The 14,185-nt window shown below is 39.1% G+C and overlaps 2 protein-coding genes and 1 long non-coding RNA gene across 3 annotated transcripts in view; 2 read left to right on the top strand and 1 right to left on the bottom strand.

The window, feature by feature from the left end:
• The first annotated feature begins 116 nt into the window (after positions 1-116).
• Positions 117-2,695, top strand: LOC113493472 (WW domain-containing oxidoreductase-like). The gene is made up of 6 exons (XM_026871471.1): positions 117-164; positions 664-802; positions 1,059-1,312; positions 1,526-1,705; positions 1,882-2,149; positions 2,333-2,695. Exons 1-6 carry the CDS (start codon positions 142-144, stop codon positions 2,603-2,605), a joined length of 1,137 nt encoding a protein of 378 aa, XP_026727272.1. The 5' UTR covers positions 117-141; the 3' UTR covers positions 2,606-2,695.
• The window catches only part of LOC113493467 (E3 ubiquitin-protein ligase mib1), a 113,091-nt gene continuing 101,588 nt past the window's right edge, over positions 2,683-14,185 (bottom strand). Inside the window, exons 12-17 of the mRNA XM_026871464.1 lie at positions 7,022-7,280; positions 5,473-5,659; positions 4,906-5,201; positions 4,537-4,792; positions 4,058-4,353; positions 2,683-3,831 (exon numbers count right to left, since the gene is read on the bottom strand). Coding sequence (XP_026727265.1) covers positions 3,691-3,831; positions 4,058-4,353; positions 4,537-4,792; positions 4,906-5,201; positions 5,473-5,659; positions 7,022-7,280 — 1,435 coding nt within the window. The 3' untranslated portion in view covers positions 2,683-3,690. The remainder of the gene's footprint in view (positions 3,832-4,057; positions 4,354-4,536; positions 4,793-4,905; positions 5,202-5,472; positions 5,660-7,021; positions 7,281-14,185) is intronic.
• LOC113493476 lies at positions 9,149-13,761 on the top strand. The gene is made up of 2 exons (XR_003400569.1): positions 9,149-9,373; positions 12,866-13,761. It is a non-coding gene; the product is annotated as an uncharacterized LOC113493476 (long non-coding RNA).

Genomic DNA, 14,185 nt, shown 5'->3' with positions numbered 1-14,185 from the left:
GATAAAATAATGAAGAATAAACTTATTAATGTCAGTCGTTTGAGTTATTACAATATATCACAAAAAAGTAAGTTAGCAAAGAAAATAATTACTTTAATAAGAAAAAATATTCTTCAAGCAGCACAATTTTGATTTTAAATAATGTTTCGTTGTTATTTTCGTCGGTGAGTTAATATATCTAGCATTTAAAATACACGCGAATAAAATTGCAATTATTTCCAAATATTGTAATACTTACATACTTTCCTAAAATACGGAAAGCATATCTTTTTTATATTTAGTATAAAAAATAAATTGCTTTCGTCAACCTCGTTACTTGAGAACGACTGTAGCGATTTGGATAATTTGGTTTTTCATTGTTGGCATAAGTCGTTTGAATATTTTTATAGTACGCCAGCCACGTACTATAAAAATATTCAAGCTGCAAACAATAACTAAATAAATGAAATACTAAGAATCGTGCCTAATTAATATTATGAAATTTATGAACATCACACTTCATATGGTAGGCCAAGCAAATTTAATAAGCCCGGAATTGGAGTACCTACTAGGTGTTTTATAAATTGTGTTATAAATGTCTAAGCCTCCGATGAAATTTGTGTGATATAACATCTCTTCAATTTTATAATATTTAATTTCTTGATTAACGTCTTCTTTTTACAGTATTCCCCTGTTAACAAACTCCGTGGATAAACACTTTTTAAATACCTTAGCAAAAAAAGGGAATATACTTGAAAGCTATTTAAGCGTTCTAGGAAAAGGCGTAGATTATATTGGAATTCATGGACCAACGGCAGAAGAGGTTTAATATTTTTCATTACTTATCAATTTATCGAAATGAGTCCAAACCCACGTGCATCGACATAAAAACAATTGGTCAGGAAATTTCAACAGAAAATTGTCGAAGATGTTTGCTTACCACCTGGAGATTTAAAAGAAGACATTGAATGAAACATACGACCAAGACAGCAGTCCAATTTATTTTTTATAAGATTTTTGTCATTTTCCATCACCAATTTTCTCTCACCTCATATCACGGATAATTCCTTGCTTTGTAGATCACGAAAGACATTGACTTATCGAACAAGACATGTTTGATCACTGGCGCTAACAGTGGTATCGGACTGGAGATGACGAGATGTCTGAGTACCCGCGACTGCACAGTGCTGATGGCTTGCCGAAACCCTTATGCGGCTAACATAGTCGCCAGAAATGTTTGTGGAAATAGCCATCTGCTAAAACTATACGAGATTAATCTTGCTTCTTTACGATCGGTAAAAAAATGCTCTAACGAGATCCTGAATGACCAAAGGTGTTTATTTTTTCATGTGTAGTAACAATTACTGACTTATTTATTAATAAAATAAATCTAGCTTTTTTTCGAGGCTCCAGTGAAATTTCGAGATAAGTCTGATTTAACTTCAGAACTAACATAATAGATTAGATAGGATTTGGAGAGGTAGGTGTAGATAGCTAAAAATTATTGACTAGAAACTTAAAATAATCTTATTATCTGCACTGATAGAAAGATTGACATCGTGATTTTGAACGCGGCTGTTTTTGGATTACCATGGACCCTCACAGAAGACCGTTTAGAAACAACATTCCAAGTGAATTACTTAAGCCAATATCTTCTTCTCATGAATATCGAAAAGATACTTGCTCCTGATGCCAGAGTAGTCCTTGTGTCTTCGGAGTCGCACAGGTATTGTAAAATTTTATCTTTTTATACACGGGATATGTTTAGGGAAAGGGATCCGGTCTTTTGAGAATGCTTTTAATGCTTTTTGGAACTTCCATTATATCACCCGATTTTGCTTGATGAGGGCATGATCAATCATGAAAAAAAGAATAATCATATACTACTTGCTCTTTTCTTAGACACGTAAGCTGGGACTTCACCCACCAGTTGTCGCCCACCGAAGAAATGGTATCCCTGCCTAAGCATGAGTACACTTCAATCAGAGCATATAACATTTCCAAACTGTGCGGCATACACTTCATGCATTATCTAGCTTACCGTTGGTTGAAGACTGATAAGACAGTGTTCTGTGCTCATCCGGGATCCTTCATCAAAACGAGGCTGTGCCGGAACTGGTGGCCTTACGAGGCGCTTTACACAATTATGATACCCTTCTCTAAGACAATTGTAAGTAACAGCATTCTTATTAAACAAAATACTTTAACAGTAAACTGAATGACATTTATCGCATGTTTAATGCAGAAACATACAATCAGACAGAGGGTTCGAGTTCAGCATCTATCAAAAATAACGTGTTGCGGGGTAGTTGGAACAAAATCTTTATAATAAGCTTTTTTAAACTTTTTACAGGCGCAAGCAGCTAGCACACCACTGTATTGCGCAACTTCACCAGAACTGAAGGGTATGTCTGATGCATACTACAAGGACTGCAAGCGTAGCGAGGAAAGTGAACTGGCGCAGAACTTACATCTGTCATTTAGAATTTATGATTTGACAAGAGAGTTGCTCCACGACCGCAACGTAGCCAAGGACGAACCCATCAGGGTTGAGGAGGTCGTCGGCTATCAAGAACCGACCAAACATGCTATTGATGAGAGCATGGTCGCCAACCTGAGCGGTTAATGTCGTTCCTATGCTAGTTTAAATTATTTACTTCATTGTCTTTACTTTCTCTTGGTTATTTAGAATTAAAAACGATATTCTGAACAATAATATTCATTTTAATATTAAGTATCCAATATGTGTTACATTTACAGTTGTATAACATTTATATAGTTACATAATAGCCCTAATAATATACGAACTTACAGGCACTTAAAACAGTAATGAGTGTAACATTAAAGAGTAGAGTACATCTTGCATCACGCGTCGGCTGGAAGTTTTAAGACATTAAAATCTATAAAAACAGCTTGCACTTTATAGATAGTTCATACCGAAGAACAGCAGGTTATTCTCTTGAGTTAATTTCTTCCTTCACTTTTTTTGCTAAGCATACCACGCCTCTTGGTGGGTCCAATACATTCTTAAAAATAATAGTTTACATTAATTATTGTAACGATACATAAATGCATAAGACGATAACAATGTGGAATTAATCAGATTAAAAATTCATATATTACACTTAAATAAATCCCATTTGCATTATATTTCATAGTTCGACAAAACAATTTTTATTGGGATACCAATTTGTCTATACTTAAAATAAAACAAGCGATAACAAACATGTACCTAACAATCATAATTAAAGAATTAAATTATAATAATAGGTAGTTACTAATAGGTAGTTCCTAAATCAAATAAGTACCTAGTATAAAATTGTTCCAACATCAGCCTTCCTGCTTAAATGCGCGTGATTTTCATACATGCTTAGGAACTTTACAAGAAATCACTGAAAATTGCAACGAAACAGAAAGAAACAAATATTTATTGTTTTTATCCGTAAACCCGTTAACTTCATGGGCGTTGGCTGTTAACAAAAACTCATAACCAATGAGCCATTTGATTCTCATTTATTTCATATTCGAGGTTTATATGGGAAATTCTGCGGTACATTTGTACAAATCAAATACTATACTTAAACATAAACATCCAATAGGTAATTAAATTTTCTAATAATGTATAGAAAGGTACGTAACTTCGCAATTGTAAAAAATCAGCCTTATTTGAAAAGATCGAAGTGGTTTGCCTGTACGTCCTTTGCAAGCAGTTCAGTACAGCAGGATGCGCTTCTCGACTTGCTTGCGGCAGATCGGGCACACGGCGATGCGGTCGCCGCACATCTGACACATGCCGTGCCCGCACAGGAAGATCATGTTCTTCAAGCGGTCCAGGCAGATCGGACACATTGTCTGCAAATAATCAGAAATTGGATCAGTTGAGATTCAATAATTGTATATTTTTTGACCAAGAAGTGTAAACAAGTCTACATAGGAACCTCTGGGTGGACTAACACCTACAAAACTTACTCTTTGAGTAAGAATTCAGTGAGTTCAGTGAGTTTAACCTCTCTTAGGTTTATTGGACAAAAAATTGCAACTTAGTAGTTTCAGGGTCGGATAAAAGGGTAAAACGAACCTGTTCCTTGATGTCCTGAAGTTGTTGTTGTAGCTTCTGCACGTCAGCAGCCGCGGGCGCGTTGGGCGCACCGGGGGTCACGGCCGGGGGCGCGGGGGGCGCGAGGGGCGCAGGGGGCGCGGCTGCTGCGCCCTGCACTACTGCTGCTGACGCCGCTCCCGGCGTGGTCCCACTTGCCGCGGGGGCCGCCGCGAACCGAGACCCGTTGTTCATGTAATGTGGCGCCGACTGAGCAGGCACCGGCTGACCCTTGTTCACTTGCACTTGTGCTAAGTTGCTGCCGTTGTCTTTTTCGACTGTTATTTGAAATCAAGAACGGGTATAAATTAACATGTATGTAAACGAAAGTAAATTGCATGCGTAGAAAAACGTATTCGCTAACTTTTAACAAGGCATAGGAAATGAAACGTTTCAGTTTCGGGGAAAGAAAAATATTTATACAAACAGTTGTTATTAGGCAGTACTAGGCAATACTTTACCATCAAGTTTGTGCGAGGGCCCTGCGACGGGCGCGGCGGCCCCAGCGGCGGCAGCAGCAGCCGCGGGCGCGGGCAGCGGCTGCAGCGGCGTGCGGCACTCGACACACTTGCGCATGAGCGGCGCGCAGGCGGCGCAGGCGCACACGTCGCCGCACGGACGGAACACCACCGTGGCCGGCGCCTCCGAGCACACCACGCACTCGCCCACGCGCTGCCGGGACGAAACGCACGCGCGGCAGATCAGGCATTTCTTCACCTGACAATCACAATTAGACTCACATAACATTTAAATCATCTGTCATTAAAAGTAATCAAGTCAAACACAAATATTCAAAGTGAAAGTAAAGCTTTGTTTGTGAAGTAAGTTACCCTAGCAGCGCAGACATTGCAGCAGCAGATATGTCCACAAGGACGGAAGAGTGTGTCACGTTTAGCATCTGAGCAAACGAGACACTCATCCGCGGTGGGGTCTGACTGTGCGGGCGTGGAGGGCGTGTCGGCGGGGACCGGCGAGGCTGCGGGCGCTGCACTGCTGCCCGCAACACTCAACGAACTGGGTTCACTCTCCGCCGCCGCCTCGCTGCCCATACCTGTGCCCTCTTTGCGACATGACGTCAACGTCTTACAAAGATTTGGATCCGGACACAAGTCGAGAGGCGTTTGACCTGAAAGTATAAGATTAGACTTTGCTTAACAACATAATAATCAAAGTGTTGCTTAGTGCAGAATGCTAAAGCATTAGAGGACAGTCCAATTCAACGCTCAGAAAGAGCCTACTTCTTAATTAAAATAAATAGTAATTCTGCTCCGAGACCCAGAGCACTTTATTATAATAATTATGTCAACTTAATATCGAACTCACATACATGCATCCTTACGTACAGGGTTATAATATTTCCTAAATAATAGTGTTCTTTTTAACTACGTGTACGTTACCTTTCTTATTTTTAATAGTAAGATCTGCGCCATGCGCAGCTAGGAAGCAGGCGATAGAGGCAGAAGACTTCTTGTCGTGCGCGTGCGCAAGCCCAGTTAGTAGAGCGGCATCGCGCGCGTCCTGGAGCCGCCGCAGTTGTTGCAGCGTGTGGTGACGGAGAGCCTCATGTAGCGGAGTGTCTCCGTCCTGGCGACATACAAATTACCAAATTAGTATGTTATGATGTCTTGCTTGCCACATTTCCATAATCGTAACCTTTCGAAAGAAGAGCAGCTTTGTGCACGTAAATAAAAGTAGACAAAGAGAGCAATTCCCGCAATCACGTCGTTGTGAAGTATATATTCTGTGACCGCTTGTGATACAAAAGAAAAAAGAAATGAGTTCCAAAATATTATTAGAGAAGGCCTTTCATTTATAAGACGCCTACGCATACGAAGATACTCGAATCGTTATTGGTACTTCCACCCATTTATATCGTGGGTATATTAGTAAACTACTTATTAGTCAGGAACAGATATAAAAAACATTATTAGGAACATCTCCCAGAGGCATACAATTAACGCGAACAAAATCAGAATGTCAGTTAGATTAAAATGTGTATTCTTGATCGTGTCACTCGCAGCACGCCGACTCATTAAAGTTGGAAAGGTGCTGAGCTTGTGATATTTGACGACGAGGGTCCATTAGGGAGCGATGCTAATGCCTTCAAACGAACTTCTACCAGTAATTGATATTGAACTTCACTCTGCAGATAACTAGAATCAATCATTGATTACAAATTGCTTTTATTCTTAAAATATAAAACTTGTGCAATTTTATATTCAGTTCCTAGTAGGGCGTTCTTTAATTTTCAGTGTAACCAGAACACGCAATTTCCTACATCGCCTTACAATGTCTGAGAACCAATTGTTTAGACTAAGCCTTATAAGTAATTATATTCCAGTTAACGGGAGGACTAGCTTTATTCCCCTAACGAACTTGTGCCGAGCTAATAACTTAAATAATCTAAACTAGATCCGACTCCCTTTTGACTTGCAGCGACGCCTTGAGGTTCCTGCTCTAGTAGGGGAGCTTTTAATCACTGTTCCTCTAGTTACTTTAAATGGGATCTGGCAGCCCTCCCCCCCTTATATAAGTAGTATCATTGTTTAGTTATCAGTTAAGTTTATTACTTCAGTTATGGATATAGCTAGAGGGATAAAAGTTAACTTTGGAGAAAATTAAATAAGTCACAAAATTGAGAAAGATTTTAACAGACAACGCAAAAAATATCACCTTTGTTATAAGATGACGCTTTATGAAGATAAAGCGGTTGCACTTTCTATTTATTTTTCGGAAACTTCTTTTAGTTTTTATACATTTTTTCCAGTTGTTCAGGGCAACTGTTTGAGTGATGCTTATTCCGGTCGCCTTGGTCCCGGCCCGCCGCGCAGTCCTTTGCCGTTAAGACGATAACATAAACTTTAAGCGTCTTCAAAATCCTACATCTATGGATTTTTACTTTCAACAATACTACCAATAATGTTTAGAGATTAAGAAATGGCTCACCTTATCACAGATATTGAGGTTCGCTCCATGAGCGACGAGCAAGCGTACGATCTGAGTGTGTTGCCTCTCGACGGCAAGATGTAAAGCTGTCTGCAGGTTAGCGTTCTGCAGGTCAGGGCGCGCGCCGCCGCGGACCAGCAGCTCGGCGACCTCGGCGTGGTTGTTCAGGGCCGCGAGGTGCAGAGCCGTGTATCCGTCATCTTTAGCGTCGTCCACTATCCACGGCCGCGGCAACTTACCCAGCATTATTTTCATTGCGCTGGAAAAAATCAAACGTATATTTGGTTGAAAAATTAACTTCTAATATTGTGAGGTATAAACTGATACACTATTAACATTTATTGTCAAGATTGAACCATCAGAATTTTAAGGCAACCATTTGCTGTACCTAAATATGTAATATATTTTAATTGCTTCATAAATTTTATCACTGTTTTGTTAGCGGATCTATTATGAAAATTTATTTTACAGTTCTACAAAAACTACTAACATGATTCTACATTTTAATGTATTCTTTGTTTTATACAGGTATTTTTGAACTTCATTGTATTTTACAATTTTGTAATCTTGTTCTCAAAAATCTAACTTATGAACTACCTACCTATACCATATTTTTACCGTGACCAGTTTTTTAAATAAATGTTACTTTTACTGAAAAACCAAGACAAATTTATGTTGGTTTAATTCTAAATATGCATATATGCAAATGTATGCAAATAGTTACGTTGTATTCAAAAGTCGTTGCGGCAACGCCTGCCTGTGACAAAATATTTTTTGGTACAAAAATTGTGATTTACACTACCCCCACGTATCGCTGGCGATATGCCCTCGGGTATTCATAGACTGTTTGAGGAAAAAAATGATCCCCCGCTGAGCCTTACTAATAATAACTCGCGTGATAAATAAAAAAATGTTCCATTTAAAATTATATCAATTATCTATAATGTGTAGGTTCTTCTTTCACGTATTTTAAGAGTTAAATTCAGCTCAATTATGTGCAAAAAAATCCTTTTCGCTGTAAAGCCAGGACTAGAAGTTTTAAATACATAGGTCGTTTTTGCAAAACAATCGGTATACAAAAGGTAGTCCTTTGAACCGATGGTTTTTTACGAACAATTCAGTTTCACAAACTTATAAATATTGTAGATCAGTGAACGATAAAACACCGATTGATCGGCGATTTAACTTTAGGGCAGTTGATTTTATCTATCACATATATTTTTGGTAAATGGATCCGTCGCTATACGAAGCCAAACAAAACTGTTCAAATTATAATTAGACAAAACAGAGCAGCATTTAAAACGGCGGCATGTAGTTTACAGCATCAATAGTTGTGACGTCAATAACGGGTTTTAGCTGGATCAGCCGCGTCATTTCAAATTATTGTCTATTTATTTAGATAGTTCTATTTTCCGGCTAAAATTGGCTTTTAATGAACGAAAATTACCACGGAATACAATCAAAGCTGAAATAAATGCGGCTTATTTTAGTCAAACGAACCACACCGCGGCTTGCTGAACCAAGCAAGTAACCAGTTTAAAGTTATTGCTGTTTCATATCGATGACTCATACGGATATCTTTATAAGAATTTATGGAGAGTAAATGATCAGTAGGAAGGCAAATAATTTATGTAATCTCAGATGCAGAAATCAACAGCGATGTCGAGGTGGGTGAACTCCAAACAGAAATAGCTCAGGAGTTCGTGTTGCTACGTCTACGTAGATACAAAGTTTATTCAACAGGAAAAATAAAGCAGACACAGCTCGTACATACATGAATGTAGCTAGCTATATAGTAACATACGTGTGCGAATGATTCAATAAAAACCTACAGTAATTAAGCGTTACCGAGAACATCGTAGTAAGAACAATAACTAAATGAGTAGTTAGATTGTAATGATAGTAGAGTTGTGTTGACAATATTAACCGAGTGGCTGGCAACAATGAATTAGACGGTTACACATTTTAATATGCTACGTTACATTCAAAGAGTAAAAACGAACGAACTAATTAAATAAGGTCAAACGTCGACAGCAACGGGCGCGGCGGCCGGCGCGGCGGCCGGCGCGGCGGCGGCGGCTCGCGCGCACGCAGCGCGCTGCGGCTGCCAGCAGTCCGCGCCGGCGCGCCGCGCGCCTCGCCCCGCGCTACCGACACTGCCGCATATGTGTTGCATGCATCAAGATGCACCAGGCATTCGATCATGTTCTTTGCTATCCTTAATTGTGACAAATCACGGGATAACACAGTGCTTTAAGAATCCCCCACATTATATTATGGAATATAAATCAGTCCACGAATAAAACTTGTTTTTCGTAATGAGTTGTGTACAGTATACACTATTCGTCAGTGGTGAGTTCCTACACGTTTCATATTTTTTCGCAAATCAAATCATTGAAACTTTCAATTAAAACTAATGAGTATTGCACACATCTGTAGATACACTGAGCGCGTTCCATATCTATGATGACTGCTGCTTGATTATATTTTTACACCAGTTCAGATATAACGTAATAACTCAATTGAAATTCAGTAATTTAGAACTGTAGTTTCTTGCAATAGCTATTCAACACGATGATAAGCATTGAATATTTATGTTTATTTTAATAGGCTATATTGTTTGGCGGACGTGAGTTTTACTTAAAAATTTCAGAGCTAAGTATTAACAAAAAAAACATTTCCTTTTACATAACGTACTCTTGTTACTGATTATTTTATGAGTTCCAATAATCAAATGAGAACGCAAAATAGCATTTCATGTTCCATACATAACATTCTTGGCAAATTAAATAATAATACGTCAGTTCTTTAATAATTAATTACAGCATGTATCTAACTACACACGTGTGTACTAAGAGCGATTATTATTGCTGGGGAGATTTGTTAAATGTAATGATAATTAAAAGAATACGAAACGACGGAACACTTACACAGACACACTTACAATAACTTGAATGTATTGGTTAGTTAAGGCATACAACCTATTTAGATCTATAATCTAAAATGGGGGAGATAATTCGCAAAAATACTGTTCTAATCATCAAAATTTAACATACACATACAACATGTATTAAACATACATTTAAGAGTGTATATTTAAACTCTTTGGTTAAAATTAAAGCCAACGTCACTAATGATTCTAAGCCGATATATCTTTATTGACGCGTATTGTGTGTAACAAAAATGTTTACAAGCTCGTTAATCACATCTATTCATAGGTTATTAACGCAGCTTACAACCAGTTGTTAACACTGATCAAGTAAATTTGATTCCAATATACAATTAATGGTGATTTCCATGCTAGGCGTCCCGGCGGAATTCCCATCATTTAGCGATACACGCGGCGCGGCTTACGAGGGGAAACCGAACTAACGTGTAAGTCCCGATAATGTTTAGCTGCATTATTAAACAGCCACTTATTTATGAAGGATGGCGTTACAAAATAGATTACTTAATAACAGCATACAAACAATACGATTATTATCAGCACTTTCGTGAGCAGTGTTCATTACGCATTAAGATGAGCCGCAAGCGACATCTTAAACTCAATTTATATCTGCTGTCTCAACTTATTACTGGTGTCTTCGGTGATAGCTTCAAGATAAGTAAGAAGAGCTCCAATAATTACTAAAGTTTGAAGCGTATCGCAGAACGTGTTGGGTTTAAGGATATAATACAATATAGGGCAAAGTAATGGTGCATTGTTAACTAGTCTCTAACGAGTAATCCGCTTTAATTGGTCAGACTTACGGCGTGTTTTGTTTTGGTAATACAGGCTATTTATACTTATATATGTCTGTACAATAGCTACATTACTGTATCTAAAGGATAAATAAGATGTAGATAGATACAGGTTAGTAAAGTATAGAGTAAAACCTCGTTTTGCATATAACCTATTAATAAAAAGCATTTAAATAGATTTGTTAAAATAGATTTTTTTTTAAATCCGTTGCAATATTACTGATTCCGGTTTTCATCGTATGTTATGTTACATGCATTGGATTATTATTAAAATGAATATCACCCTTGGCAATATTGAGTCATCTTTTAAGAGATATAGACAATGACTAATTCATCTAAAAGTAGATTGCGAGTTGCACTACAGATTTGTGTTACATTGTGTTCGTATCTATGGCAGACGCATAACTTCATGGAATGTTTAGAAATAAAACTTTCCCAGTAAAAACGGTTTTACATCGTTCTTTCGAAAACACGCGGTTCAAACACATTACTATGGCAATGCCCCTTTTAACTTGAAACGACTTTGATTCAACTTAACAAGTAAATCCACCGAAAACAAAGCAGTGAAGAGCTGCTTAGAATTTTGAATGGAGCCGTAGGTTTATCTTAGTGGAAAAATAAATATAAAGCGTGTTTCATGTATTTTAAAAGGTAGCGTAGTTGGATCAGTTGCCGTTACTGATTTACATTAGGCCTGTTTAATTCAGTGATTGTTTACAATCGACGCTACTAGAGCGTTCTTGATATTTTTCAACGCGATGTAAAAGAATCGGGACGCGGCTATCGCGTCACAGAACTTAGCATCGTCCGGAGTGTTCGATAAGACAACGACAAGCAAGTTGCCGACCACTTATGGATTCCATGATGAATAATGTAATGTATTGTCGCGACGGAACACAATTTACAGGGCAAATATGAGTGGCCCAAGTGATCATATTCCTACATAGTGAGCTGATTCCCCGCGGATCCAGAATAGTAAGTTATGGAAATGTGCGATTGGGGCAGCAGCGGGCACTAGTGGCCAATAACAATGTCGCATTAATATTCAACAGACGCTCTTTGGACGGACGGCTGCTCTGCGGACAGCATCGCCGCATTTCTTTGCTCAGTAGATGATCCCAGTAGCTAGCCGCTCTTATAAAACTTCATTAGTTAACATCTCAATGTATTCATAAGGCGTCGGCTTTGTTTATTTAGTTTTTTACCTTAAAGCTACGATTAAATCTCACAGTCATGTAAAGAGTTAGGAACATTATTTGATATAATAGGACACAATAGCTCCCAGGCTTATTTTTACATTAACGCATTTTATTTTCAGATGGGTACAAAAAGCTGCTGGATTTTAATCCATTGACAAAAATAACTGTAGCTTAAAAACGTCAGTATCAGTTTGCAGTTTCGACGTAACGTTATAACAACTAAATTCAACTTAAACATCGGCATTATGACGCTCCAATGTTTGCGCAGTTTACGTGTATTTTTTTATCGAATTTTTAAACCAGTCTAGCTGAAAAAAACAATGAAATAACTGTTAAAATGCACAAAGTTAAACTTAACATTTGCACCAATATTAACTAAAATAAACACAAACATAATATGTTCCTCGGTCAAAAAAATACGGTATCAATACAATTCTGACAAAATAAAAAGATATACGATGAAGATACTAAGTGCTGTTTTTTTTTTAAACATCTTGGTATCGAAATGCTAACAAAACCATGTTGCTTTCAACCAGACAAAAGATGAGTTGGCTGTCGTCCCACTTGTTTGTCTACGAAAGTTTGCCAAAATTCTTTTATTGACTGAGTGCGGAGAGGCGAGCTTTACGGGCGGCGGCAGCGCTACTCCACCGAGGCGCGGCTGCGCGGCTCTCGCGCTCATACACACTGCTCTGCTACACATACACGAACAACTAGTAGCGATCATTACGTCTCCAATATTGCATTAATGAATACTGCCTTGATATACCTATGACGAATAGCATATAACGTATGTTTACCATTTTTATGTTGTTCAAAACTTGTATAAGTTATTTATACTGGATACATGAGTAGTTTTCATATTATGTACTTATCGTGTACATTATATTTTATGTTGTTTCAGGGGAGGTCAGTGAACGCTGAGGATTGCCAGATCCCGTGATCGGAACTATGTATAGCTCGACTACCCTGCGGGAGGTGACAGTGGTGGATGGTGTTCAACTAATAATAGCCTCCCCTCCAGCGCGCGATCATTGGAACGCTGACGGGAGCGCACACATGTGGCGCCCGTCGGCGTCGTGCTCAGCGTACACGTTTATTTTCGAAACGGTCGTCACGCGGCGCGGTTCACGGTGTTCGGGTGTTCCTTACATAAGAGCCGGCCTCCGGCGAGTCCGCCGTCGAGGCTCTGTCCTGCACTTCGCCCAGTCCCCGCGCGCTGCAGGTCGCTGCACGTTCGGGTAACCGATCCGATGGACGCTCGCCGTCGGTTCTATTTCGGGAAAATACAAATTTGGAATGGATGGTACTCCCGAGTCGTAAGCGAACTCCGTCGGTTGACTCCATTTTTAGAGCTGGTCTGCGCGTGCGCAGCGTGCGCGCTGCCAGTGCTCAGCGAGCTGCCATCACGCCGCGTCGCTCGCCACCCCCACGTTGTCCCCGACTGTCGCGTTGTGCTCCCGTCGCTATCAAGTACGAGGTGGCGTCACGATCAGGACGACCGCTGCATATTATTGATATGTAACAGGTAGTTGCTTATTGCAACTGCACAGGACTGCAGTACACTCAAGAATGAAGACACAAAGCCTTGCGCGAGTTCCGTGCTTCCTTACTTCCCATAGTGCTTATAATCGTATGGAATGTAAAGAAGTATGGAGCTGCGCGGGCGTGCCTGCGAGTCCGGAAATCGCATCATCCTTGTTCACATGTGTGACAGAAGCTTTGTCTTGTTATTTGTGATAACAATTTGACAGTGTTCTAATTTAATTAAATTGTGTGATAGCTGTTCTGCATTCGGAAGCGATGTGTATAATTATAGACATGGATTTAATATCTTAGGAAGTTTGTGAAATGGACTGACAAAATACCCTCTTGCCAGATGTTATATTGATAGGACGCGTTATGGTAATTACTTAATTCAATTTACTTTTTTTTATTTATTTAAAGAGTACATTTTGGTAAATTTAACTTTGCAATTTTAGTTACCTCGGGTAATAAAAACAGAAAAAGTGGAGATTGTTTATTCGGCGGCGAACTGTCGTAAAATAACATCTGGCGTAGGTAACAGTTCTGACTAAGGCAACATAAATAAACGTGAGGCTAACGCAGCCCGGAGCTTGGAACTCTTCTCCCAACTTTAAATTATGTGTAGGTGTAGACGCGGGGGAATTACCCAGGGAATTAAAATTACTGCTCAACAGTTCTGAACCTATGTGCAAATAGA

Source organism: Trichoplusia ni, chromosome 4 (assembly GCF_003590095.1).
Source record: "Trichoplusia ni isolate ovarian cell line Hi5 chromosome 4, tn1, whole genome shotgun sequence".
NCBI lineage: Eukaryota > Metazoa > Arthropoda > Insecta > Lepidoptera > Noctuidae > Trichoplusia > Trichoplusia ni.
This window is presented reverse-complemented; position numbering and strand designations above follow the sequence as displayed.

Coding starts and splice junctions, on each gene's coding strand:
- LOC113493472 (XM_026871471.1), top strand. CDS start 142: ATGTTTCGTTGTTATTTTCGTCG. Junction 803..1,058: donor ATGGACCAACGGCAGAAGAG/GTTTAATATTTT, acceptor CTTGCTTTGTAG/ATCACGAAAGACATTGACTT. Junction 2,150..2,332: donor TACCCTTCTCTAAGACAATT/GTAAGTAACAGC, acceptor AACTTTTTACAG/GCGCAAGCAGCTAGCACACC.